Source organism: Haliotis rubra, unplaced genomic scaffold, assembly GCF_003918875.1.
Source record: "Haliotis rubra isolate DU_JTF1 unplaced genomic scaffold, ASM391887v1 Scf1894, whole genome shotgun sequence".
Taxonomy (NCBI): Eukaryota; Metazoa; Mollusca; class Gastropoda; order Lepetellida; family Haliotidae; genus Haliotis; species Haliotis rubra.
The window spans coordinates 12,261-39,513 of NW_025765885.1; the positions used below are offsets into that span (position 1 = coordinate 12,261).

Sequence of the window (27,253 nt, forward strand, 5' to 3'; positions counted from 1 at the left end):
CAGCAGCAGTAGCAGTAGCAGTAGATGTAGAAGTTGAAGTAGTGGTAGTGGCGTGGTAACATCAGTAGAGCAGTAGTGCTAATCAGTAGAGCCTGTTGTTGTTGTTGCTGTTGTTGCTGTTGTTGTTGTTACAACTCCAGTGTAAACGTGTAGTCTAAAATGTATAAACCGTAACAACCTAGTTGTTTGTAGCTCTCAGAACGTTTGTCTCCAAATGAGAACGATGAACTGTAAAATAACTCAAAATAACTCAACGGTCCATTAAATGTCAATACGATATACATGCCAATGGACACCTAGACCAACAACTAGTCTCTGAAATGAACATATTTTACAGATAAAACAGTTCATAACAAAAAACAACAACATAAAATACAATGAAAATTAGCCCTGAGACTTTCTTCAAACTGTGAAAATCTAGACTTGCCACATATTCTAGACTTGCATGGACTTTCTTGGATAGATTTGTTTCAGGGCCCGTATAACAAGACTAATGAATACCCTCTAACCAACAATATTTGCAGTTCGTTATTTTCATACCCAACACTAGAAAAAACGTGGTTTAGAAGCCATCATGTTGTTTTGAGTTAAAGGTGACCGATCTTAAAAGGAGGGGACACAACGGTATGAAGAACAGCACAAAGACGTATTGCACGTGCTACACAGAACACGTCGTTGACTGACAAGAGATGCCAAGCTCAGCTGATGTCAGGTGTGAGGGAAATTGGGTTTAACGTCGTGCTTGAGAATATTTCGCTCATATGACGACGTGCATGCGTGTGTATGTGTATGTGCGGCTGCTTGTACTAGCCCAGACTTAAGCTGGTTTTATAGTGCTAGCCCACTGAGATACCATGCCACAGTGAAGCAAGAATACCCCACTCAGACACATTATACTGACTCCGAGCCGACCAGTCCTTGTTGTACCCATTAATGCCGAGCGCCAGGCAGGGGCCAACAAGTACCATATTTTAACGTCTTTTGGTATGACGCGGTCGGGGATCGAACCCGCGACCTTCCCGCTCTCCGGGCGGACGCTCTAACCACTACACCACTGAGGCGGTCGTCAGCTGATCCAGAAACAGTTTATTCCCAAGGTGTATGATTTATTCCGATGTGAAGCAGAAAGAGGAAAACTGTTTTATGTAACGAGCTTTTGTTATTTGTCATGTGTAATCGCTGTGCCTGTGTATTTGTCTGGGACCATGGGCACTATCCCAGCGTTCCTAGAGTTGCGAGCTATCGTAAGTGTACTATACCAAAAAGAAACGCATAGGCCAGAAATCTGTTGCGAAATTGTTGTATTTTCAAACATGTATAACTCGTCACAAATAGACTTTAGTACGTGAATTTTTACATCAGGTTAGAGGAAGGAAATGTCTACACAACCAAGTGGATAATTTTAGTTAACGGAGACGTTGAGCGCGATGGCGACGAAGTACCACGTTCCCGGCGTCAGGTCTCCTGGCTCTCAGTCCAGTCTCTCAACCTGTTCCGTACCCTTTGATCGGATATACTCCGAAGTCCAGGCACCCTGGTTGCTGTGCTCTCACCCGTGGCAGTACGATCACGCAAATGTAGTACCCGGATGTACCGATCTTGGGCTGCAGTGATGACTCGAGGTCTGCCTGTACGGGGGCTGTCATTTGTTATACCTGTTTGGTTGTAACGAGCTGCAAACCGTGACATCGTGCTCAGACTAACATTCCTGACGCCTGGCAACAGAACATTTAAAATCTCCAGCGTGCATTCTTTTTAATGGCGATGTTCCGTGTCGCAGCGTCACGACGTAGTGTAGTGATTTACCTTGAATGCCGATTTCCGAAAGTAATCTGGATTTTTTAGCCAGACAGTGCATGCTCTTTGCTACACAATATCAACTGGAAAGTGATTTTCTCTTGCGTCGTGGCCATGCCTTTTTTAATCCTTGTAAGAAATCTCATCAAAATCAACATTTTTTAGGTCAAGTCGATTTTTAACTTGTACAAATGTGTAAAATCATGTTATGAACACTTTTGTTACATATTTTGTCGATTGTCTGAACACAATAGGTAATTAATAGATTTTTAAAATACAAAATGCCTATGCGTTTCTGTTTTGGGATAGTATATATATAGCTTACCATAGGCTTACAAATATCGTAGTGCTACGAATGCATTGTGGTTCGAATCTCTGCCTGGGACCCAGGGGCACTATCCACAAAACGTTTGTAGAATTACGAGCTATCGTAAGTATATAGTTTATCATAGGCTTGCGGATATCGTAGTGCTACGAATGTTTTGTGGTTCGTATCTCTGCCTGGGACCTAGGGGCCCCGTTCCTCAAAGCGATCGTAGCGCTACGACAGTCGTAAGTCTATGTTAAAGTATGGGAGTTACGATCATCTTAGCGCTACGACAGTCGTAAGTCTATGTTAAAGTATGGGAGTTACGATCATCTTAGCGCTACGACAGTCGTAAGTCTATGTTAAAGTATGGGAGTTACGATCATCTTAGCGCTACGACAGTCGTAAGTCTATGTTAAAGTATGGGAGTTACGATCATCTTAGCGCTACGATCGTTTTGTGGAACGGGGCCCATGGGCACTATCCCAAAGCGTATACAAATATTCAACAGGAGTTCCTTTTATATATCATAGTACTTCTTGAACAGGAATGTTTTAGGTTAAACTGGAAGCTGCCACTTGAGGGGGTTTCTTTGAGAGACCCATGCAGATTGCTCCAGCGGATAACTGAGACATAGGAGAAACGTCTGTGTCCGTATGTATTCAGTCGTGCTTTTGGGACGATGAACAGCGACTGATTATATTTATATATTTATATATATTGATATGTATTTATATATAGTTATTTAGTCTTAAGACACCGTCAGTGACAGTATACCTCGATACCATTTTTTTGCGTTACAGGCCCCTGTGGTTGGGCTATCATACAGAAGACAGGCTGTCATAGCGATCCGACAGTCTTACTACACACAACATATAGTATAATACACATGCACTGACGGCGGGGAAATACGGAAGGGTGGAAAGAGCGCGGGCTCACTGAATGAATTGTGGCGGTTAGTGGGAGAGGTTGTAACACGTCACTTCCGGCGAGACACGTGACTCTTCAAGTGCCTATTGGAGACTTAGTCAGCTCTTTCCTCAGCTAGAATTACTGAAACTATCTGAATTTAGTCCGTGAGTAGGTTGAAACAGAACATTTACCATACGGGTTTATCACAAGTAGCCAAGGCGTTGCGATGACGACAAAATAACGGTCTTAGGGATAATTATAAGTACCTACGTGCCGCCCCAGAGAGGAAGCAATAACGTATTTATTGCCTGAAAAACACACTAGAATTAACTAATGACCTTCAAGCCGTTATGACTGAGAGTCTATCTGTCTCGAGTGACTTAGTTATGGCGTGATCAGGGGCAGGTAATCCATATTTCCTTGTAACTCGTAAGTTATTGTACATACTACCTATAACATTACTGTCAAAAGGTGGTTCACATCACAAGGCAACTCGGTCAGTCTATTGATTATATTTACATTACACTGTATTGCTTAATCATTTCCGGTGTGTCATGACATTTTTTAACGACTAACTAATCTTCATCATTAACATGCCTTCATCATTTACATGCCTTCATCACCAATATGTCTTCATCATATACATGCCTTCATCACCAATATGCCTTCATCACTAACATGCCTTCATCACCAATATGCCTTCATCACAAACATACCTTCATCACTAACATACCTTCATCACTAACATGCCTTCACCACTATCATGCCTTCATCACTAACATACCTTCATCACTAACATACCTTCATCACTAACATGTCTTCATCACTAACATACCTTCATCACTAACATACCTTCACCACTAACATACCTTCATCACTAACATGCCTTCATCACTAACATGCCTTCATCACTAACATACCTTCATCACTAACATGTCTTCATCACTAACATACCTTCATCACTAACATAGCTTCATCACTAACATGCCTTCCTTCACCACTAACATGCCTTCACCACTAACATGCCTTCACCACTACAATGCCTTCATCACTAACATGTCTTCATCACTAACATACCTTCATCACTAACATGCCTTCACCACTAAAATGCCTTCACCACTACAATGCCTTCATCACTAACATACCTTCATCACAAACATACCTTCATCCACTAATATGCCTTCATCACTAACATGCCTTCATCACTAACATACCTTCATCACTAACATGCCTTCATCACTAACATACCTTCATCACTAACATACCTTCACCACTAACATGCCTTCATCACTAACATACCTTCATCACTAACATACCTTCATCACTAACATGTCTTCATCACTAACATACCTTCATCACTAACATACCTTCACCACTAACATGCCTTCACCACTAACATACCTTCATCACTAACATACCTTCATCACTAACATACCTTCATCACTAACATGCCTTCACCACTATCATGCCTTCATCACTAACATACCTTCACCACTATAATGCCTTCATCACTAACATGCCTTCATCACTAACATGCCTTCACCACTACAATGCCTTCATCACTAACATACCTTCATCACAAACATACCTTCATCACTAACATGTCTTTATATCACTAACATACCTTCATCACTAACATGCCTTCACCACTAACATGCCTTCATCACTAACATGCCTTCACCACTACAATGCCTTCATCACTAACATATCTTCATCACTAACATACCTTCATCACTAACATGCCTTCACCACTATAATGCCTTCACCACTAACATGCCTTCACCACTATAATGCCTTCACCGCTATAATGCCTTCATCACTCCACATGTCTTCATCACTAAAAATACCTTCACCACTATAATGCCTTCACCACTATAATGCCTTCATCGGGGCAGGGGTAGTCTAATGGTTAAAGCGGTATGATGACACACGGTGGTATGATGACACACGGCGGTATGATGACACACTGTGGTATGATGACACACTGGTATGATGACACACGGCGGTATGATGAGACATTGTGGTATGATGGCACACTGTGGTATGACACGTTGGTATGATGACTCACAGTGGTATGATGACGCATTATGGTATCATCACACATTGTGGTATGATGACACACGGCAGTATGATGACAGACTGTGGTATGATGACACACGGCGGTATGATCACCAATTGTGGTATGGTGACAAACGTGGTCTGATGACGCACTGTGGTATGATGACACATTGTGGTATGGTGACACACGGTGGTATGATGACGCACGATGGTATGATGACACTTTGTGGTATGATGACACTGTGGTATGATGACACACTGTGGTATGATTACACTTTGTAGTTTGATGACACTCGGCGGTACGATGACACTGTGGTATAATGACACACGGCGGTATGATGACACATTGTGGTATGATGACACACTGTGGTCTGATGACACACGGCAGTATGATGACAGACTGTGGTATGATGACACACGGCGGTATGATCACACATTGTGGTATGGTGACAAACGTGGTCTGATGACGCACATTGTGGTATGGTGACACACGGTGGTATGATGACACACGATGGTATGATGACACTTTGTGGTATGATGACAACACTGTGGTTATGATGACACTGTGCAATGTATGATTACGCTTTGTAGTATGATGACACGGCGGTACGATGACACTGTGGTATGATGATTACACGGCGGTATGATGACACATTGTGGTATGATGACACACTGTGGTATGATGACACCCGGTGTGGTATGATGACATACGACGATATGACGACACACTGTGGTATGTTGACACACGGCGGTATGATGGCACACGGTGATATGATTACACACGGCGGTATGATGACACATTGTGGTATGATGACTCACTGTCGTATGATGGCACACGGCATGACACACGGCGGTATGATGACACACTGTGGTATGATGACACGGCACTATGATGACACTCAGTGTTCTGTTGACACACTGGTATGATGACACAGTGGTATGAATACCCACAATGGCGTTATGACACATGTCGGTATGTTGACACACTGAGGGTATGATGACACACGGTGGTATGATGACACACTGTGGTATGATGACCGCACTGAGATATGATGACACGGTGGTATGATGATGACACACGGTGATATGATGACACAGCGATATGATGACACTGTGGTATGATGAAACACTGTGGTATAATGACACACGGTGATATGATGACACGGCGATATGATAACACTGTGGTATGATGACACACTGTTGTATGATGACACACGGTAGTATGATGACACACGGTGGTATGATGACACGGTGGTATGGTGACACACAGCGGTATGATGACACACTGTGGTATGATGACACACAGTGGTATGATGACACACTGTTGTATGATGACACACAGTGGTATGATGACATTGTGGTATTGTGACAAACGGTGGTATGATGACACACTGGTATGATGACACACTGTTGTATGATGACACACGGTGGTATGATGACACGGTGGTATGATTACACACGGTGGTATGATGACACACTGGTATGATGACACGGTGGTATGATGACACACGGTGGTATGATGACACACTGTTGTATGATGACACACGGTGGTATGATGACACGGTGGTATGATGACACACGGTGGTATGATGACACGGTAGTATGATGACACACGGTGGTATGATGACACACTGGTATGATGACACGGTGGTATGATGACACACAGTGGTATGATGACATACTGTGGTATGATGACATTCGGTGGTATGATGACACACTGTGGTATGATGACACACTGTTGTATGATGACACACATTGGTATGATGACACATTGTGGGTATTGTGACAAACGGTGGTATGATGACACACTGGTATGATGACACTGCTGTATGATGACACACGGTGGTATGATAACACACTGTGGTATGATGACACACGGTGGTATGATGACACACTGGTATGATGACACGGTGGTATGATGACACTGTGGTATGATGACACACTGTTGTATGATGACACGGTAGTATGATGACACGGTGGCATGATGACACGGTGGTATGATGACACACGGTGGTATGATGACACACTGGTATGATGACACGGTGGTATGATGACACACTGGTATGATGACATATCGGTGGTATGATGACACACAGTGGTATGATGACACACTGTTGTATGATGACACACAATGGTATGATGACACATTGTGGTATTGTGACAAACGGTGGTATGATGACACACTGGTATGATGACACACACTGTTGTATGATGACACACGGTGGTATGATGACACACTGTGGTATGATGACACACGGTGGTATGATGACACACTGGTATGATGACACGGTGGTATGATGACACGCTGTGGTATGAATACCCACAATGGTGTTATGACACATGTTGGTATGTTGACACACTGTTGTATGATGACACACTGAGGTATGATAACACACTGTGGTATGATAACACACTGTGGTATGATGACACACAGTGGTATGATGACATTCGGTGGTATGATGACACACTGTGGTATGGTGACACGGAGATGACACGATACGGAATAATATCTTGTGTTTAGTATATGCATGTTTTCATGCAATCTGTACGTACAAAGTATAGATATTGTGTGTATATAATTTTATATTTATTACCTGCGAGGGCGAAAATATCGGGGTTCATATTTTTCATACGATGGCCTAGGGCAAAATATATTTTGTCATGGTGACGTGACGTCATGAACAATGCTATGAACAATGCTATGACGTCACGTTTCTTCTGTGACGTTCGGTACTTCATACGGCGACTGCGGGTAGCCAGCCTGTGTTTGAAAGTAGATTTGGGTTTATTTTCCTCAATTTGATGACTTCGGTAATAAATAGAATATTATATTCGTTCCCATATCATACTCGTGCCTAAATATCGGTATACTCCTCGCTCTTGCTCGGGAAATACCAACATTTAGGCACTCGTGTCGTAAACATAGTATGACATGGGCACTCATATAATATCCTCTATATAGTTTTGGACAGACAGCATTGTTGCAGTACATCTGGAGTCCGATACAGCCCGACTGCATTACTCTGATATACAGGTACACGCTTCACTTTCACTGCGAGTGACAAGTTTTAAACACGGAGACTCGCAGGCTATCTCCAGATACAGAAGACACTCAAAAACAAGCCCACCAGTCAAGATTTCTTTTCAAAAATAAATTAGAACTTCTGAAGGGTCCTTTATATCAATTCTTCTTTTTTTTGTGTTCTTTCTCAAGTGCATTTAGCTTGCGGTTATGTCTATTTGTCTTTTATATTAGAATGCTATTGAGCCCAACCATTCCCTAAAATAGAATCCGGATAATGAATTTTAGTCTAACCAGTAGACGAGACCCTTATCTTCATCCGGGTTCTATACAGTTCCTGTCGCGTCTGTGACGTCAGACGGGGTTTCTTGCTCGCCTTTGTTCATTGTTGGTCAATAAAAAAAACTTTTTAATTGTTATAAACATCCAATGTCTGTCATATTAAATGCGACCTATCATATCAAATGTTGATCGAGAAAATAATCCCCTATTCTGTGAGGGAAGTAGGTCAAGTCCGCAGACACCACGGCACCGTTGTCCACGTCACGTGACACTATATTACGACATCCTTGTTTCATAATTAATGCTGCACAGTGCTGGGTTCTTTATTTGCTCATGTGACAATAGCGTCCTTTACAAACGTGCAGATGTGTTTGGGCAGATAGCCGACACTTATTGTTATCAGGCGGTGACGGGATAATTATTTAGTGTAACCCGAACTCCGGGCAATTGAACAGTCTAGTTTCAAGAAGAGATAGATGAGAAAAATCATAAATGTGTCTGTTTGTGTCTGCTTATTTAAGTGTCTGTGTCTGCATGTTCGAGAGTGCGTGCGTGCGTGTGTGTGTGTTTGGGCGCGTGTTTGTGCGTACCAATGTTGGCGCAAATGTATGTGTGTATGAATTTGCGTTTGTGTGTGTAAATGTTTGTGTGGGCGTAAAGAGAGAAAGAGAGAGAGAGAGAGAGAGAGAGAGAGAGAGAGAGAGAGAGAGAGAGAGAGAGAGAGAGAGAGAGAGAGAGAGAGAGAGAGAGAGAGAGAGAGAGAGAGAGAGAGAGAGAGAGAGAGAGAGAGAGAGAGAGAGAGAGAGAGAGAGAGCAAACAATCCAATGATCATTAGCATGAACATCGATCAACGCAACTGGGATACGATGTCATGTGATCGTAGAATCCAGTATGCGTATAGCACCCATCCGGATAATCAAACAAGGTCATCGACGTGACGTCTCAATAGGCTAACTTGGGTTCAGTGATTGAATGTTGTTTTACGCACCGAACACTCATAATCCTGGACACTGTTCCTCAAAGCGATCGTAGCGCTTCAACCGTCGTAAGTCTATGTTAAGGTATGGGAGTTACGATCACCTTAACGCTATGATCGCTTTGAGGAACGGTGCCCAGCACTGCCATGGTGGCCGTATCTACAATCAAATGTGGACCAGACAAACCAGTGGTTGATATAATGAACGCCGCCGAGATAAGCTAGCTGTAGCAGGTCACAGAACATTACTTCCTTATCCTCAGAAATCGGTTCTTGCAGTGAGTGAGGGAATAGTGTTTAACGGCGCATACAGCACTATCATGATGACCACAGTGGCCAAAGACCAACGCCTCACGTCTCAAGACACGTTGTCAGCCGTGCCACGTGACCAGCGGTCAAGTTGTCTGTTAGCCCCCAGCAACTGAGTAATAGGGGCCAATCTTATCCGGGTCCCATCTTATCCGGGGCCCTAACGGCTGGGGTATCACAACAAAGGACTTGTACTGGTGGACTTTCCCACCCGGAAGTCCCCCCGGGCGTCTGCCACGCAGATCACACAGGGCGCCCTTGTTATGACACAAGGAAGAATAAAATTAAAAGTTTCCTCCAATTATCTCTGGGTTCCTGTTGTGAGGACTTATGTCTGGGAGTTATTGTCAAGTGGGTATTCAGGAATTGGTACGTAATAAAACATGCATTTCCGTTACAAAGTCCGACCCTAACCCGATAATTATCAGTGTATAAGCCCATTTCTAACCCGATAATTATCAGTGTATAAGCCATTTCTAACCCGATAATTATCAGTGCATAAGCCCATTTCTAACCCGATAATTATCAGTGTATAAGCCCATTTCTAACCCGATAATTATCAGTGTATAAGCCCATTTCTAACCCGATAATTATCGGTGTATAAGCCCATTTCTAACCCGATAATTATCAGTGTATAAGCCCATTTCTAACCAGATAATTATCAGTGTATAAGCCCATTTCTAACCAGATAATTATCTGTGTATAAGCTCATTTCTAACCAGATAATTATCAGTGTATAAGCCCATTTCTAACCAGATAATTATCAGTGTATAAGCCCATTTCTAACCCGATAATTATCAGTGTATAAACCATTTCTAACCAGATAATTATCTGTGTATAAAGCTCATTTCTAACCCGATAATTATCAGTGTATAAGCCCATTTCTAACCCGATAATTATCAGTGTATAAGCCCATTTCTAACCAGATAATTATCAGTGTATATTCTCTATTCTAATCTCGGATCTGTACAAGCCATGTAACTATGTACATTTTGATATGGTTTTGGTTTGGTTTGTTGTTTTACGCCGCACTCAGCAATATTCCAGCTCTATGACGGCAGTGTGTAAATAATCGAGTCTGGACCGCACAATCCAGTGATCAACAGCATGAGCATCGATCTATGCAATTGGGATACAATGACATGTGTCAACCAAGTCAGTGAACCTGAGCACCCGATCCCGTTAGTCGACTCTTACGACAAGCATGTGTTGCCGAAGACCAATTCTAACCTTGGCAATCCATATATTGTAAAAAACCTAGCTATTTATATACACAATGCAATGAAACTTAGAGATTCACTTCTATGCCCATTATATCATATTTCCTTTTGTATACTTTGTAAATTAACTTTTTGTCTTCTGAACTATATATGCACATATGTACCGCTCTGAAATCCTGAAGTGTAGCCTGGGCCTATGGCCTCCACTACAAAGAAAAATAGAGATTGATTGACAAGCATGTGTTGCTGAAGACCAATTCTAACCCTGATATTCACGGGTCTTTTGATATGGAGTTTTAATTGACTAACGCGAGACTATATAATTTATTTGTGGAATGGTTTTTAGTGAGTTTCTTGATATAACAAAGTTATTTTAGCAGTTGGGTAGGTGAATGGTTAAAGCATTCGGTTGTTGAGCTGAAGTCTCGGGTTCGAATATTGCTGGAACTTGCCCCGACCAACGTACTCACTTGATATCACCAAGCTTGTTACAATGCATTTCAGGCTTGACAAGCAGTTATCAATTATTGAAAAACATTAAAAGCAATACCAATATCCACCAGTGCCTTTCGTGGTTGTCTCATACATGAATCTAACTCTGAAAGACTATAATACATTTATTTGACTTTTATTCCTTCCTATGTCACTACCAACACCTTGATCCACATCGGTTTATTGCATCTAAGTACCTGAATCATCCCTGAGTGACAGAAACAACGTCATTTACATACAAACTGGTCGTGGTAACAAACCTCCAACCCATCTTCGATATATAAAATCAGTCCTCAGAGCTTTAAAAGTTTATAACAAATTATTGATGATGAATTACACTTTTCAAATTATGTCCATTCAATGAAGATTTAAAACACGCATTTTTTTAATATTGTGTTTGTATTCAAACCCAACCTTTACAAATCAGCGCTACGACATTCATAAGCCTATCAAAACTATAGAGTTACGACAAGTCGTATCGTTACGAACTCTTTGTGGATCGGGACCCTGGGCCTAGATTTTCCGAAGCTCTCGTAATCGTAATCGTAAAGTTAATGTATGGCACTTACGACTATCTTAGTGCTGAGAGAGCTTCGAAAATCTAGGCCCAGGCATTTATGTAACTGAAACATTGTTGAAAGTGGTCAGTAGAAACTCCTTCACTTTTAACTGTACGTCCTTTGGAATGAATATGTTTGCAACCGTATATCCTGTTTGACATAGATGTTTAGCATACTTCAGGTTATTATTTCTGGGTTTAAACTTCATAGTTGATTGTGGATTCCTTGTTAAGTGAAGTCTGGTATGATTTACTTCCTGTCATATTACATTCCTTGAATGGAAACAAAAAGTGCCTTGAAAATCCTTGAAAACGCCTTGAATTTGTTGAGGGCTATCAGGCGCGTAGCAAGCCACTTTTCTGTAAGCCTGATAGGTTGCAAAGCTTTATATTCAGATAGTATTTGAAGTATTTTGGCAAGAATAAGATATTTAATTTTGTTTAGCAAAATCATGTGCAAGCCTGGGCTTTTCTTAATAGTGGTAGCTACGCCCTGGCTATTTTTCAGTATATAGGTCAGACAAAGTACATGTCTTACAGGCTTGCACACTGTTTAAAATGTTTGAACAAACGCAATTCTATTATGAACATTTTATAATTGTAAAATCACCGTGTATAATATGTACAGTATCCTCTTTATAGTTCATGCATCTGTATTTGATGTCTTAGTGTGTCCTAATAGCCTCATGGCAGGACGTTACTTGTAAATTATCTACCGAATATAACACGTTATACCTGGGATTACACTTTCTTCGTAAAAGTACCGTTTCTAGTACTTTTGTTGGGTTGAGTCCTATCCGGGATTCGAACCCACATTCTCAAGTCAGACACCTAATCGCCAGCACACCAAGTCAGCATCTAGCCGACTCCAGTTTTTAAGCTGCGTTGGCTGAGTGGGTTAGATGGCTGACTTTGTGTCAGGGGACTCAACCGTACAAACGTACTAGAATCTGTACTTTACTGAGAAGGAGTCATCAGGAGTAATTGACAAGAAAGAAACATTTCCTTTTAAATTGAGAAAGTGAGGTGAGAGATTCAAAACATGAGGGAAGTCTAGACATGCTATTTTTAGGGCTTTAGAATTGCAGAAAGGGCAAGGCAGAAGGGAAAATAATGCGGTTCAAGAGACTGTAGAGACAGACTAAAGTGACCTATGTACAGACAAGCATTACCGGAACAAAGTTAACTCACTTTTAAATATATGCTTTTATGTTCCAGGTATACTCTTAAAAGTAGGGGAACTTGAACTTTCAATTTGGATAGGAAGTATAAGCGTTTTTAAACTTTTCAAAGACAGACATCTTATGAACGCACCACCATTTCTCTTTATCACCACCCCTAAACACAACGTGCATGGGATGCACGTGCACAATGCAGGAGCCCCATACACGTGCATGGGGTGCCATTCTTGATTTTCACGAAGTTTTCAAGAAGGTCGATCAATCACAATTCATCATTGTTGACAATCATCTTGCATCACGCAGTTGTTAGTGTTTGTCTGTAGCCGTATTTTTTCTTTGAAAATGAAAATCACGCACATGTAAATTTTCACGTCATACACCAATCATCTTTCAAAGGTGATTACTGTACAAACATCTATGGTCATGAGGAATGCGTAAGTGGTGATGCACTCTTAAAATATTCATTATAATCATATCAATATTGATTTAGTCCGATAAATCTTAAAATGCTTTTATTAGTAAACTGAAAGCTTCGAAGCTCCCCTACTTTTTAAAGAGTATATTTACTATGACAAAACGTCGAGCGAATATACGCTCAACATATCGGTACATTCGAGGGGCAAAGGATTCCTCCTTGAATATTTACTATTCGATAAAACACAGCATCAATCGTGGTTTCATCATCATTCACGACAAATGCCGCTACAAAGGGCGAAAAATGAACCGTCAAGGTCAAATGACAAAATTGCTTTTAATCAAGAATCATTTAACAAACATTGGATAAAAATCCTGTCTGGGTGGTGCATCATTGTGATTCGGTTACACTCTGTAAAATATGATTTTCAAGCACGCAAAAGGAATGACGCGTTCACTGTATTTATTGTATGACAACTCTCCTCACAACTGATATCTGAACGTGAAGATACCCACACCTTAACGTCTACCTAATTGTCAGCTTTACGACATACTTCTGACAGTGCGTGTACAGTTGGTCGGTGTACGGAGCGAGGTAGGCAAACTGGAGTCCCACCTCGCATACCGCCGTCAGATTGGCGTCGGAGTTGAGTTGTGCTGATGGGGAGAGTGCCGTTGTGGCAGCCATTCGCCCAGCCTCCACAAATATATAGTGTGGGAAACAGAGAAGTATAATCGTATATTGTATCGTAAAACGAAGGAGACCGAACTGGTGCTATTAGACTGCGACGATAGACGTAAAGCCTCACGTTGCGACGCTTCCACTTACTGATAAACCTGAGGAAATCTGCTTCCCAAGACCCACAACTTCTAATCTCATCTGTTCCCCAGGGCCGATGCTTACCAATCAGGCATTCTATTTACCGTAATATAGGTCAGTAGTGAGTGAGTTTAATTTGACCCTGCTTTTAGCAATATTCCAGTAATATCACTGCGGTGGACACCAGAAATGAGTAGTACAATTTGTACTTTACTAAGAAAGTGTAATCCCAAACATAACATATGTTACCAGAAATGAGCTTCACAAATTGTACCCATGTGTGGAATCGAACCCGGTTCTTCGGCGTGACGAGCGAACGCTTTAACCACTAGGATACCTCATCGCCCCATATAGATCAGTAAGATAGCCCTACCTTTATTCGTTAATAAGGTCTAAACTCTGTAAATTTGCCTGTACAACGACCATTCCTGAAGATGGTACTGTATCCACAAACTGAAACAAATGTTCATACATGAAAAATGCGTATTCATTTTTCAAATCTAATATCACATTTTCTTGTAATCTGTGATTGAGACAAAGCTGTACCCAAATTATTAAGAATACAATTCGCACACAGTGAAAACACCTGACGCTTTCCAGGTAAAAATCTCATTTAAGAAAGTCTTTCCAACCAATCAGTTTACACCATAGATCTGGTTTCGGCAAGTGCATTGTATTCCTATTTGGCAAGTTGTAATAAGATATTTCCTTTAATCGTTTCGCGTCGTTTCTCTAAATATATGGGTATTTTAGGTACATGTTATCAAGATGACCGACTGTGAGACGTATCATATCACAACCACATATCTCGGCGCTGTATCACTCAGTCTCGCCGGACACCGCGCCGCCATTTTAGTATTACTGTGCAAGCATAAACCACTTCAAACATGAGGTAATGCAGGAAGGTTTTGCATTTTTTTCTGTACAGATTCTTTAAACGCGGGTTTATTTTATTATCATTTGAGTGAGCATGATTTTTTAGGCAGCTTTAGCAATATACCAGTAATCACGGCGGGGAGACAAGTCTGTCTCACATTTCCTAAACCACATTATTTTCCCTACTGCCAAGCCTTCCTGCAATGCTAAAGCCCTAAATGAAGCAAGTCTAGACTTCCTCAGGTCCTGAATTTCCCCAAACTCACTGGGGCCTTTTCTATGTAATGGGTTTATTTGTTACTATCCAGATCTATTCAGAGACAAAGCACTAGTCTCCGGGAGACCAGAAACTGGCTTCACGCACTGTAGCTGTGTGGAGAATGATGTATTATGCAATGACGTCATGTGGTAACGTCGTCATAAACTAATACGTAATCATTCAATGACGTCATAAACGGCATTATTTTTTGCATCAATGCACTCTCCTACCCAGAGTTCAGTGCGACCATGCAAAGTCATGACTGCGCCGGAGTATGGCGTCAATGTTCATTCTCTATAGTCAGGGTTAATTCCTTACGTAGGTACGATATGTAAACAGTGTGCGAAACAGCCGCTGGTCCGCTAGCCGTGCCTAATAAAAGTCCAGTCGGGCCAGTAAATCTCCACAGTTACTGGCCCGACTGCCTGAAAATGAAGTTTCTTGGGGTCATTTTGTAAATATAACACTCTCTCCGACTTGTTAAGTTATGATACACTGTGAAATCATGCAAGATTATGGCCTGATAAACGTGTTAGCAGCTTAATGATGAAACCTGTGTCATGCCGACAATATCTTATTCTCATCTAGTTTTGTATTCTTTTGTTTAGTTTCTACATTCAAATTTCGGGCTAGTGAATTATTTTGTGGGCTAGAAACTTTCAGCGTAGCTAGCCCGACTGGCTAGCAATACTAGTATTTGGAAACTATTTCGAACACTGTATGTGAACCCCATTTCTGGTGTCCCCTACATTTGCAGGAATATTGCTGAAAGCGGCGTAAAACCATACTCACTCAGCCAAAGAAGCCCCCATCGAGATCTACGTTCGTTACCCCACTGTTATCATCACTGCCGCTAGGCTGGTTCCCGGCTCCATTTGCGCGCGTAACCTTGCGATATGCGAGACGGGGCCCAGCTTACACTGCTGCTAGTGTGTCAGTGTACGTGACAACAGTGTTGACTTTCACACTGAAATGTAGTGGCGTGTTTATCAGAGTGTATCATGTGTGTGTGTCATTTTAGTGAATAGCTTATCACTCAAATTCACTTTTTCCAGAACACTTTAAGTTTGTTCTTTACGAAGATTGGTTCGAGGTTACATGCTCACGAAGCGTACTGACATTCTTCCTTTTATTTTCTATATTGCTTAACGTCACAGGAAAATACTAGTGTCTGTTCACCGAAACAATATGCCAGGGAAAAGTCATCTGCCACAGTCATCGCTTGTATTTTATACACTAGTCGGTTGCGTGTAATACACCTTGCATGGATTACAGACGCCTTTACAGTACTGTGGGTAGTTGTAACTGGTGACGGTATTAAACTGGGTTCTGTCTACATACACACTCTGTCGAATGAGAGTGGACCTCGTGTATATGTGCTCTGGCCTATATTAACATAAATCAAATAAAGACAAATGTGAACCTAAATATTATTCATATGGAATAAAGAAGTTATATGTTCTGTACACAATATCAAGATATATGACGAGTGCACTTAATTACGACTTAATTAGAATAAATATTTAAAATATGACGCATCATGTGAATGTGGCCATGGATGTGAGAATAATTTTCATTACTTCCTTGAATGTCCATTGTATACTACTCAAAGACATAAACTGTTACAATCTTTAGAAAGTATTGTTAAAATAAGAACACTTTTTGTTAATAATCGTATCTTACATGGCAATGCAGGTGTGTCATTTACTGCAAATCAGAATGTTTTCAAATATGTACATATCTATATCTCTCCCACAAAACGTTTTATAAAGTTAACTTCTGTTGTACATATGCTATTATTGGGAGGGGTCTTTTCTATCAATAAACACAATCAAACCCCTCATTGACAAACCTGTTTTTATATTCGATAGTAATTCAAAGTAAAATCAATTTTGAGAAGAGAAATCATTTATCATTTAATCACAACAAAGTTCTATTTACCCAAAATCAAACTTCTCAGTAGCGAACCTGTTTCAGGCTCACCCTGCTCTACTCACTGGACAGTGGACTGTTCCATTACACCCGTAGGTGTTACCCTAATTAACCTTCTAGTTCAGTGTCTGTCAATTGGGTGTCTGTCAAATGGGTGTCTGTCAAATGGGAGATAACCTCTCCAGTAGGTTACGCAGGCTAAGGTTATTGCGCGAACCTACTGTACGTAAAAACCAGTCTAGTGGCGAAGCGACAGCGGAACATGAAAGCGAAAACACAGAGCACCCCACAATCTAGACATGTTGGGTTTTCTGCAATATTAAGTGAGTGACTATACATTTTCGGCATTGGGTGTGTCTGGTGTCTGGTGTCTGGTGTCTGGCTTGTTTGTTTGTTTGTTTAAGCCATAAAATCCAGACACCATCTTCAGTCTGTAAGATGATAGGCGAATTGTTATAATATATTCGAGGGCGAAAGCTTTAGTGATGTAATTTTATACAAATGATGGCTGTTTTAACCCGATACGTAAGAGGTTTGCGTCACAATTATCCGCGGGACGTCATAATAGTAGTGTACGATAGAATGAGCTGTGACACCATAATAGTCCGAACGCTTTAACGTTATAATGGTTCAGGGCGAAAGTGTACTTTATTACACTATACATGGTGGTAGAGCGAACTGTATTTTTTCTAAAATGCCAAATTTAATACTTTCTAAGGATAATTACGATTAATTTAAGGCAGAAAACAAACGACTGTGTCGGTGACCTAAATTAAGAATCCTCACACAGGGCTAACTGGCGCGCTGTTCTATTGATGTGTCTGCCCCCTACGTTAAGACGAACGTTACCAGAAAAAACAAATGATAACAGTTTGATGACGGTTTACGTTCGGATACAATATCTTCTCTGAATTATTTTTATTACATCTGTCATTAGCGTAAACCATATGGGGCAATATGAACGTCGCATTTCTACTACCAACGTAAGTTTAGATCAGTACATCCAGATGAAGCTGAGTAGTCAAGCGACATTCCACGACTGCACTGTGGGAATGTAAACATTGCGAACGTTACCGTGTCGCTGAAAACTTGTGAGTCGAATTGACACATTTTTACCGTCGTAAAACATAAACGTAATGTTTCCACCAGTAATGTTAGCTGTGTGAAGCAACTGCAAACCAAGAAACGGGATGCAACGGAGTAGTTTACTGTAGGAGGCCGTACGAGGCGATGATAACTAACATGCGTCGTGACGTCGCTTACATTGTGACGTAATGTAAAATGGTTCGATTACGAGGGGGCACACTAGATCGGCGCAGTGACGGGATAACGTCATTCAATTATTACGCCATCAAAAAACTATACCTTTATTTAGGAGATAAACATCATGTGTTGGCCAATTTCCGGGTGTTATTGAGTATTTGAAGCACGGGAATTCATTTGGAACCGACGGCGTCAGCCGGAGGTTTCAAATGAAATATTCCCGTGCTTCAAATACTCAATAACACCGGGAATTGGCCAACACATGATGTTTATCGACATTGTAAACACAAAAGTAAACCAAAAGGTCCACACACGTTTTTGTGTCTGCACTCATTGACATGGAGTACGGGTACAGCAGTGAAATGTCATCAGCCGGCCGTTTCGGCATTTGGCTGTCTCCCATGGTACCATCTGGAACTGCTCATTTGTGACGTCATTCCGACTTTACGTCACAATATGATTTGAATGACGTCATCACAGCTGACGACGTAACAATACAATGGTGTGAGCGATGTTTGTATGTATTAATACGCAGCGAATTTCCGTGAATCGAATACCATTTGATCCACTCTCCTACCCAGAGTTCCATGCGGCAAGCCAGCATAGTATCTCTGCCACAGGCCAGACAAATGTGACGATTCGTCACATCTTGCAATGTCCATTCAATATAATGTACAGATTTCTTTAACTCTTTTATTTTTGACGAGTCTACACATCTAACTAAACATCTTGAATAGAATGGTTTAGTTTCACTTAGAAAATATCCCAAAACATGTAACACTATTTCGATTTGCGTAGTGATCCTTTGTTTACATAGGTTGTACGGCTCCACGTGCTGTCATCGAAGCTGATGGAGAGCAAACGATGCAGCCAGTTTAATATCTAAATATGTACTGTCATAGACCTTACTGTCGCAGTTGTGGAAGAATATATATGTAACAATGTAAAACATTATGAAGAGAGCGCCGAAAATCTTTCGTGAGTCCAGTCTCTTCTTATTATGAATATGCGCGTTTGTCGGAATTACAAACAAGAGAAAAGTCCGGTCACGTGATATGCAAATTAGCCTGTGGCAGTGATGTTAAAGGGCAAGTGTATTAATGAAAAAATCATTTTGTTTCTTACATGAATCAAAATTCAGTTTTAGAATTATTACTTATTCATTTTGGATATATGCACTCATCTTTTCACATTAATAGTTTGAACCTGAAAATACGTGTGAAAATGGTGCGCCGTTATGAAGCATTCGATTTCAGAGCGAAACAGGCCTGAGTTACCCCCCTTAGATATGACGTAATTGGTGCCACTCTAACTGGTAGCTTGTCTTAATCTGACGTGAAAGACATCCAGTACCAGTTTACTGTCACAAACAACATGGCCTCGGATTCGTCGTCTGATTGCGAAGAATTTTCACTGAATCAAGAAAACGTCCAACCATATTCCTTTGAACCGACAAGGGCTAATTTCCCAGACTTCAAAGTAAAGACGAGATACGATCAAGTGCATGATGTGGAACCCAGTGAAGACCTTTTGTCTTCAAACATTGTGTCGTCAAGCGCAGAGTCCGATTCATCGAGACCATCGTGGTAAGATCATAATATTACTTCTATCTAAATAATGTACATTTCAAAATATAAACTTATTTGTAGTGATGCTTGCTATGCCTGATAACCAGCACTCTTCGTTTGTTTTTCGCCTGGTCCATCCTCGTCACAGTGTCAGTGTCATCAAATATGCTTGTCCAAACAATAATTGAAGATAACACTTACATCTAACTTCACAGGGAGTTTTCACTAGATTGTAGTATTATTGTCGTTTTCCTTGAGTAAAGTTCGCTTTATCTTCCCAAACACGTACGTAGTTCTGGGTTCGTTTCCCAACGCAGTCATTACCGTGGGCACGTAATACCGGAAATATGTTTACAACGTTGACAAATCAGACAAATAAATACTCTTGTATTATGTGAACACCATGTCTGATTATAAAGAATATGCATTGTATATGTTGCTTTGTGTTTGCAATGTGTTTTCATAATTTGGTGGTTACATTAATTTCTGTGAAATCGGGTGTGTGAAACCGCAGCACATCAATTTTCCGGTTTACCGTGTTTTCTAACCAAAACCAGGATCAAAGAACGACAGTGAACGAACTTTAGTTTACAGATAATGTATATTTTTTCCATATCTACTATCACTCGATTAAAAACAAGTTGCTACATCCAGTATACGTTATCGACCATTTATCTGAGTAACACGAAAATAGGGGACACTGCACTGACAGTGACATGTTTTGTTTGTAAACCGGTACATTCATTGATCAATGGTTATAAGTTTTTCTGACCTTTGACTGTTAATGAGAAAATTGTAGTAGCTCTTGGAAACTGTTGAAAAAGTTCTTCATTCAAATATGTTATGATATGATATGAAACACACACACACACACATACAATAAATATAAATGCAAATATGAATTTATACTGCAGGAAAAAAACGGCTTCTTCATGAGTATACAAGTCAATTGATTTTTCAAAGTAAAATTACTACTCATTCTGATAATGTTACAGGTGCACTTGTGGTCACTCGCGCTCACATGCAGTCTGAAGTAGAGGAGCTATGTTGTCAGGATGTTGCTCCAATCAGGGAAAAGCTTGATACATCAAATCACAACTGCATTACTTCTCACCCTGGCCTCCATGACGTATCACTGAGCAAGTATAGTATGGAGGCATACTACAATGAATTCATTGACAGCAGTGGCCCCATAGGTGATGATGAACCAATACACAAGTAATATACCGAAATATGCTTATAATTTCTAAAATTATTATTTGCATTACTAAAACAAGATACAGACCATGTATTTGTAGATGAATTTGAAAAGAACAATATTTTTCCATTTCCATAATATTGTATATCCAGAGAAATGATACAAGAAAAGTAGTAATTACCTCATAAGCCTTATACAGGTAAATCATGCTATGCTTTTGTTACTGGAGCCTTCATTTAACTGTTTTAGTGTATTAATAATTTGAACGCCCCATTTATTTCTCATAATAGGTTCTAACTCATGGGAAATGTGAATATCCTGAAGACAGATTACTGAGCAATTCCTTTCCGCCAGATGTTCATAATTTCTTTCCGTTTCTGTTTTTCGGCAATGCCCCTACAGTTAACAGAGGCTATTTTAATATTACTACTCATTAAAATCATGTAATTGGTACATAGTTAAAATGGATGTAAGTTGAGATGAGATGACCTGATATGCTGGATTTTGCAATATAAGAAAAAACAGGAAAGTAAACAAGTGTATAAAAGCAACAATTGCTACCGGATTGGTGTACCAAACCATCTGAGGATGTGTAGTACTGGATGAAAATATGCCCTACACAATAGACCTAGTTGGAAGATCAACCCTACACAATAATCACAGGCCCTCGTGTCTTTATGGAGGATTAAAGATGTTAAAAACATAAAACATTTGAGGTGACCCTGACTTGAAATGCTTCACAGTACAATATAATTTGACCTGTTGTTAATGTAATGAATGAAGTTATTGATGAACTTTATCCCTCTTGTCATCTACCATATTTTCTTCCTCCAAAGTGACACCACCCTCTCATCAGACATGACACTATCAAACAGACACATTCTTGAAATACACAAAAACCTCCCCACTAACTAGAACCATAAACCCCATACTCTTTATCCAAATGGATGTAGTATTTCTCGAAATTTAAAAAAGTTCAGCATGTTGAAATGGAGACAATGTATGTGTACTTAAAATCATATTCATATTTTTCAGAATCTATCGACATCTGGCCTACAGAAGATTTACATACTGGATTTGGCAGAAATTGGGAAAAAATCATCGCAAGGTGATTCCTTCTTGTGTTGTCCATGTTATACGTGCAACATTTCCATCAGATGTATATACTGGATTTCTTTATTCTCACTAGAATAAATATTGTTTTAATGGAAACGTGTTTTATGGTTTCTGACAACGATTTGTTTTTTCCCGTTTCTTTCCGTGAGTTTCAGTCATGCAGGGTGGCTGATGTTCATTTAGGGAGTTGTCAGCAAGGGGCACAACTTGGAAATTCTGTTCGAATGTCGGACACCTCCTGTAACAGCTCGCCAATATATTCTGAAAAGTAAATACCAAATATACATTACCGGCTACATGTCGTCATTGTCATAAAAGAAAAAGGTCCATCATTGCGCATTATGTCTGTGTATAATAGGAAAAGTTGAACAATGTCATGAAAGTTGCATATCACTAATATCATACCATATGTTGGATTTGTTTTGAGAGGTTTAGCAGTAGCCTCCCAGTTTCTGCTCTTAGGATATAGAGACACTCCATTTCTCTTCTCCTGTTTTGGTGTGTGCTTTCAGTCGTGTTCCATTCTCATTGAAGTGGAGGGCAGACATCAACAACCTGTTACAATATTATTATTGTTAAAACAGTAATTTCACCACTGACTGTTTTATATGATGGCATACACAAAAATATAACTGTAGTTAACAATAAAAGAAATTCAAAATTTTGATTGCAGGACCGAGACCATGGTATGCTCTATTATTGTCTCTGAGTGGGTTACTAAAATAAGTAAATCCTATCAAAAATGTGAGGCAAACTGGTTATGGCTAATTGTTATCCAGTGAAAAAACAATTGAACAGTTTTCTTTGATAGTAAGTTGGTACATACCTTGCCTTCATACCATTGTAATGATAATGGTAGAACTTTGGAGCGAAGTGACATATGACACTATGAAATCCTTCAAGGTATGATGTCTGCCCATGAGGTGACAGTTTGGCTACATCTTTCAGGAGATATCTGGACTTTAAGATGCTTTCTATCTCCTTGTGAGCTCGTGTTCCTGAAGAATAAATTCATGTTTTAATATATTTTTATAAAATGAATGCCATTTTGTCTTCATTATCAGTGATGAACATGTCTAATCACAGAGCCATATTTGATTTTGTGAGTGGTCAGTTGTACTCAGGGAGCTGACTGAGTGGGCGAGATCAAGAAAATGGAAAGATGGGTGTGGGTTTGTAACAAACCAATGATGATGCTTAGTGTGATAATCATTACAATTTTACAAAACTTCAAGTTTGAATGTCAGGGCTGCATATGAAAATGTAATATCATACATTATGAAGTTGCTTGGTTAATTTTACATACCAGCAGGAATCCAAATTCTATCTTGAATTTCTCCATGCATACAAGATGGAAAGGTTTCACTGTGACCACTATGTATGTTAGCTAAGTGGTTGCCAATCGACAACCACTTAGCCAGCACCTCCTCAGCATTGCCATGGCTGGTGGCAGCACACCAGTACATATGATTGGAAATGGAGTGTGCCCACAGGCTGATTATTTCCAGGCCTTTCTTCTTGCTTACTTTTGAAGTTTCTTGTAAATACCTGAAAACATCAAATGCGGCTGGTACAATGGATCATCACTTGTTAGAAAAAAGTTATTGAAGTAAACTTACCTCGGAGTGTGTTTGTTAAGGTTAAGGTGATTTAATATATTTGTCGAATAATATTTAATTTATATTCCACTTTCTGAAAAGCATTTTCATGCCATAACTGTGTCAATGACACTAAATATTAAGTCTAATCACGATATGATGGGTCTTAAAACTATTCACCTTTAGCAACATGCCATACATCAAACCAATGTTTAATGCCACCTTTCTCCCTCTTTATATAAGCTTTTACTTGAATGTGTCGGTCTGTTATTATGTCTGAAACATTTACTCTGGCATTCTCAAGATGTGCAAGGCCCCTTTCAATCCTTCAAGTTCCATGGCATTCGAATTGGCCACTTCATTTGACTGAAACAGAGCAATGTAAATTAAGTCATTAAGTCATCAGAAAGTATTACTGTACACAACTGAGCATGTTCACTCTTATGCTGTGCATGTCATTTTATGTTATGACAGGATTGTATTCTTACCTGCACCAACTGGATGTCCAAAACTTGATGTGTGTCCACATCGATCAATGTATAGCTTCCATACTTAGCTGTAATACATAAACACATACATACTATATACAATTGACACAACGTTTCTTTCAAGACATGCTCATGTTAAATATATCAAATACAGTGAAACATTTCTATTTCATAATGGTTTTCAGCCAATTCTTCTTACTATTCCCAGTTACACATGAAATGTATAAGCCAAATAACTTATTGAAGCCAAACTAGTGTGGACATACCTGTATGTCCAGGTGAGCAACACCTTGCATCCCCTGCCAGACGTACAGATTTCTCTTTCCTATCAGCTAATAGCTGAGTTTGGTGTTTTGACCACACCCCTTGAAATAGCTGGGACTATGTAGCTTCTCTGGAGTTTATGAAATGTTGACATGCTTATATTGTACATGTTCATAGTTGAATAGCTCCTTAGAGCCTTTGCTGGGCAAAGACTACTAAAAGAAACAGCACAAGCTATGGCTAAATTGCCAAGTGGCAATTGTTTGTGTATTGGCTGACTATTCCAGAAGTATGCATGCTCTTGGTGTCTGAGGCACTGTACCTGCACTGTCACCAGACTACCACAGATATGATAAATTTTGGCTCTGCATGAATAAAAGCAGAATTTGCAAAACATGAAAAGTGACAGCAAATTGGATTCAAACACCAGGAACTTTGTTTCTTCCATATGGTTGTTCAGGGACCTGAAATGTGAATTAACAACTGTCAAAATCACATAGAAAATTGTACATGTTACATCAGTGCGATCCACAATTATTACACGTTATATGGCAGATATGACATAAATTGGGAATTGGCACATTTAATACATACTCTGGCTGGGATTGAGATTCTTCGAACTTGATCTGACTTGAATGTGGATTGTAATCTTCATCAGTGTCATTTCCATCATCAGTTGTGTCAGGCATATTGTTCTTGCTGTCAGCATCACCTGGTGCCTGGGTAACAATGTGACCAATTTGCATAAATAGTATTAGGGCTGTAAGTGCATACACTAATGCTCAGTTACTACCAGATATTTACATCAAAATCAATTCTGTTACAATATCACTAAAACATAACATAATGTACATGTTTCAATACAGAACAATATTTACTGGATGTAGATTTTGAATGAGTAGTTATTGTAAACATGTTATTGTTACCTCATATTGTGTAGCACGGTCGCATGTATCTGGTGTACACTGGACAGCAATTGTGCACCAAGATGTGTTCATGCTCTTCTGGGTACCAGTCGACATCAAGGAGGGTGTCACACACTGACAGGACTTACTCCGACACTACACATTTGGAAGATACAAAACAAACATTCAAAAATTGTAAAAAAATATGCAAAATAATTTTCATTAATTAAAATTTGTCAGTAAGTGTTGTCTTATTACCCTAACTTTTCTGTATTTTTTAAAGCACGGTCTATAAGGAAAGTCAGATTTAAATATTGTATTAATTAACATGCGAAATAACATACAGGTAATTTGTTCTTTATTTTATATCTTTATTAATGTTCTTACCGAAATGAGTTGGTTTGTGTCTGTTCCCACGTCAACTGTCTCAGTAGTAGAAGATGTACGTGAGTGGATGTTGACAGCTTCGTTTTCCTCCACACACTGACTGCCCTCCGGCATCGAGGGGAACTGGTATTGGTAAACACTACCCCCAGTCGTGAATGAGAACGGCTACAAATTTCAAAAGAAAAGCATTCGATGACGTTATTCACCCCCAAAAAAATTCCACAAATGGTTCCGATTCAAAATCACAAAACCAAGCACAATACTTTAGCTCAACGATCAGCTGATCACCGAGGATCGATGTCATTGAAACCAGGAAGTGAACGAGACGCACATCTAATTAGCTACCGAAACTATGAATAAATACTTCTTTTATTTTATATATATAAACTACAGTCTTATAAACTAGGGTAGCATGTTTACATTATTTTGGTATTTACTTACTTACCAGAGTTCCCTCGACTTTACGTCGTTTGTTTACAAAACTGACCAGTCGGGCTCTTGATGAGAGTGCTGTCCCTTGACCTCATTACCATACAAGGATGGAACCGCATCGGGGCGTAGTTGTTTCCGATCAGCTGACTGACTGAGAGTCGTCGATCGCGACACACGACAGCAAATATCGAAGTGCGCGACACACACCCGCGATTCACTAGTCGGGCCATTCCAGTCACTATCCTTCTTTTACAGAATTTTATCCATTCTTGTCTTCTCCGTGGTGATTTGGGAAGCGGAAATAACTTACTTTGGTTTCATGTTTGTTTGCATTGTGGTTCATACAGCGAGGAACCGAACAGTGCACCATGTTCAATTCAATAGTATGCGCATCTGAGACGCTGGAATCAAACACTTGTGCTTGCACTACGTGAAGCGGTTCCATACAACCTGATGACGTCATTTGTTTATAAATGTGGCACCAATTACGTCATTTCCAAGGGACATAAGCCATGGTGTTTTTACTATTGAAATGGAACACTTGGTAAATGTGTAAAATAAAAATCGTTTTCCTACAAAAAATATATAGTTAATTTTATAATTTTACTGTTTTAGTC

General features: G+C 39.9%; 1 protein-coding gene and 2 long non-coding RNA genes across 3 annotated transcripts; 1 reads left to right on the forward strand and 2 right to left on the reverse strand.

Moving 5' to 3' along the window:
• Window positions 1-21,273: 21,273 nt before the first annotated feature.
• Window positions 21,274-22,658, forward strand: LOC124274250. The gene is made up of 2 exons (XR_006897899.1): window positions 21,274-21,466; window positions 22,482-22,658. It is a non-coding gene; the product is annotated as an uncharacterized LOC124274250 (long non-coding RNA).
• Window positions 22,659-24,475: 1,817 nt separating this feature from the next.
• LOC124274251 lies at window positions 24,476-25,003 on the reverse strand. The gene is made up of 3 exons (XR_006897900.1): window positions 24,915-25,003; window positions 24,649-24,716; window positions 24,476-24,526 (listed from the first exon to the last, which is right to left on the reverse strand). It is a non-coding gene; the product is annotated as an uncharacterized LOC124274251 (long non-coding RNA).
• Window positions 25,004-25,029: 26 nt separating this feature from the next.
• Window positions 25,030-26,679, reverse strand: LOC124274252. The gene is made up of 6 exons (XM_046709594.1): window positions 26,650-26,679; window positions 26,205-26,369; window positions 25,839-25,973; window positions 25,507-25,631; window positions 25,080-25,376; window positions 25,030-25,042 (listed from the first exon to the last, which is right to left on the reverse strand). The coding sequence occupies exons 2-6, from the start codon at window positions 26,316-26,318 to the stop codon at window positions 25,030-25,032; spliced, it is 684 nt and encodes a 227-aa protein (XP_046565550.1). The 5' UTR covers window positions 26,319-26,369; window positions 26,650-26,679.
• Window positions 26,680-27,253: the final 574 nt, after the last annotated feature.

Coding starts and splice junctions, on each gene's coding strand:
- LOC124274252 (XM_046709594.1), bottom strand. CDS start 26,318: ATGCCGGAGGGCAGTCAGTGTGTGGAGGAAAACGAAGCTGTCAACATC. Junction 25,974..26,204: donor ACACAAACCAACTCATTTCG/GTAAGAACATTA, acceptor CCAAATGTGTAG/TGTCGGAGTAAGTCCTGTCA. Junction 25,632..25,838: donor ACCGTGCTACACAATATGAG/GTAACAATAACA, acceptor ATTGTTACCCAG/GCACCAGGTGATGCTGACAG.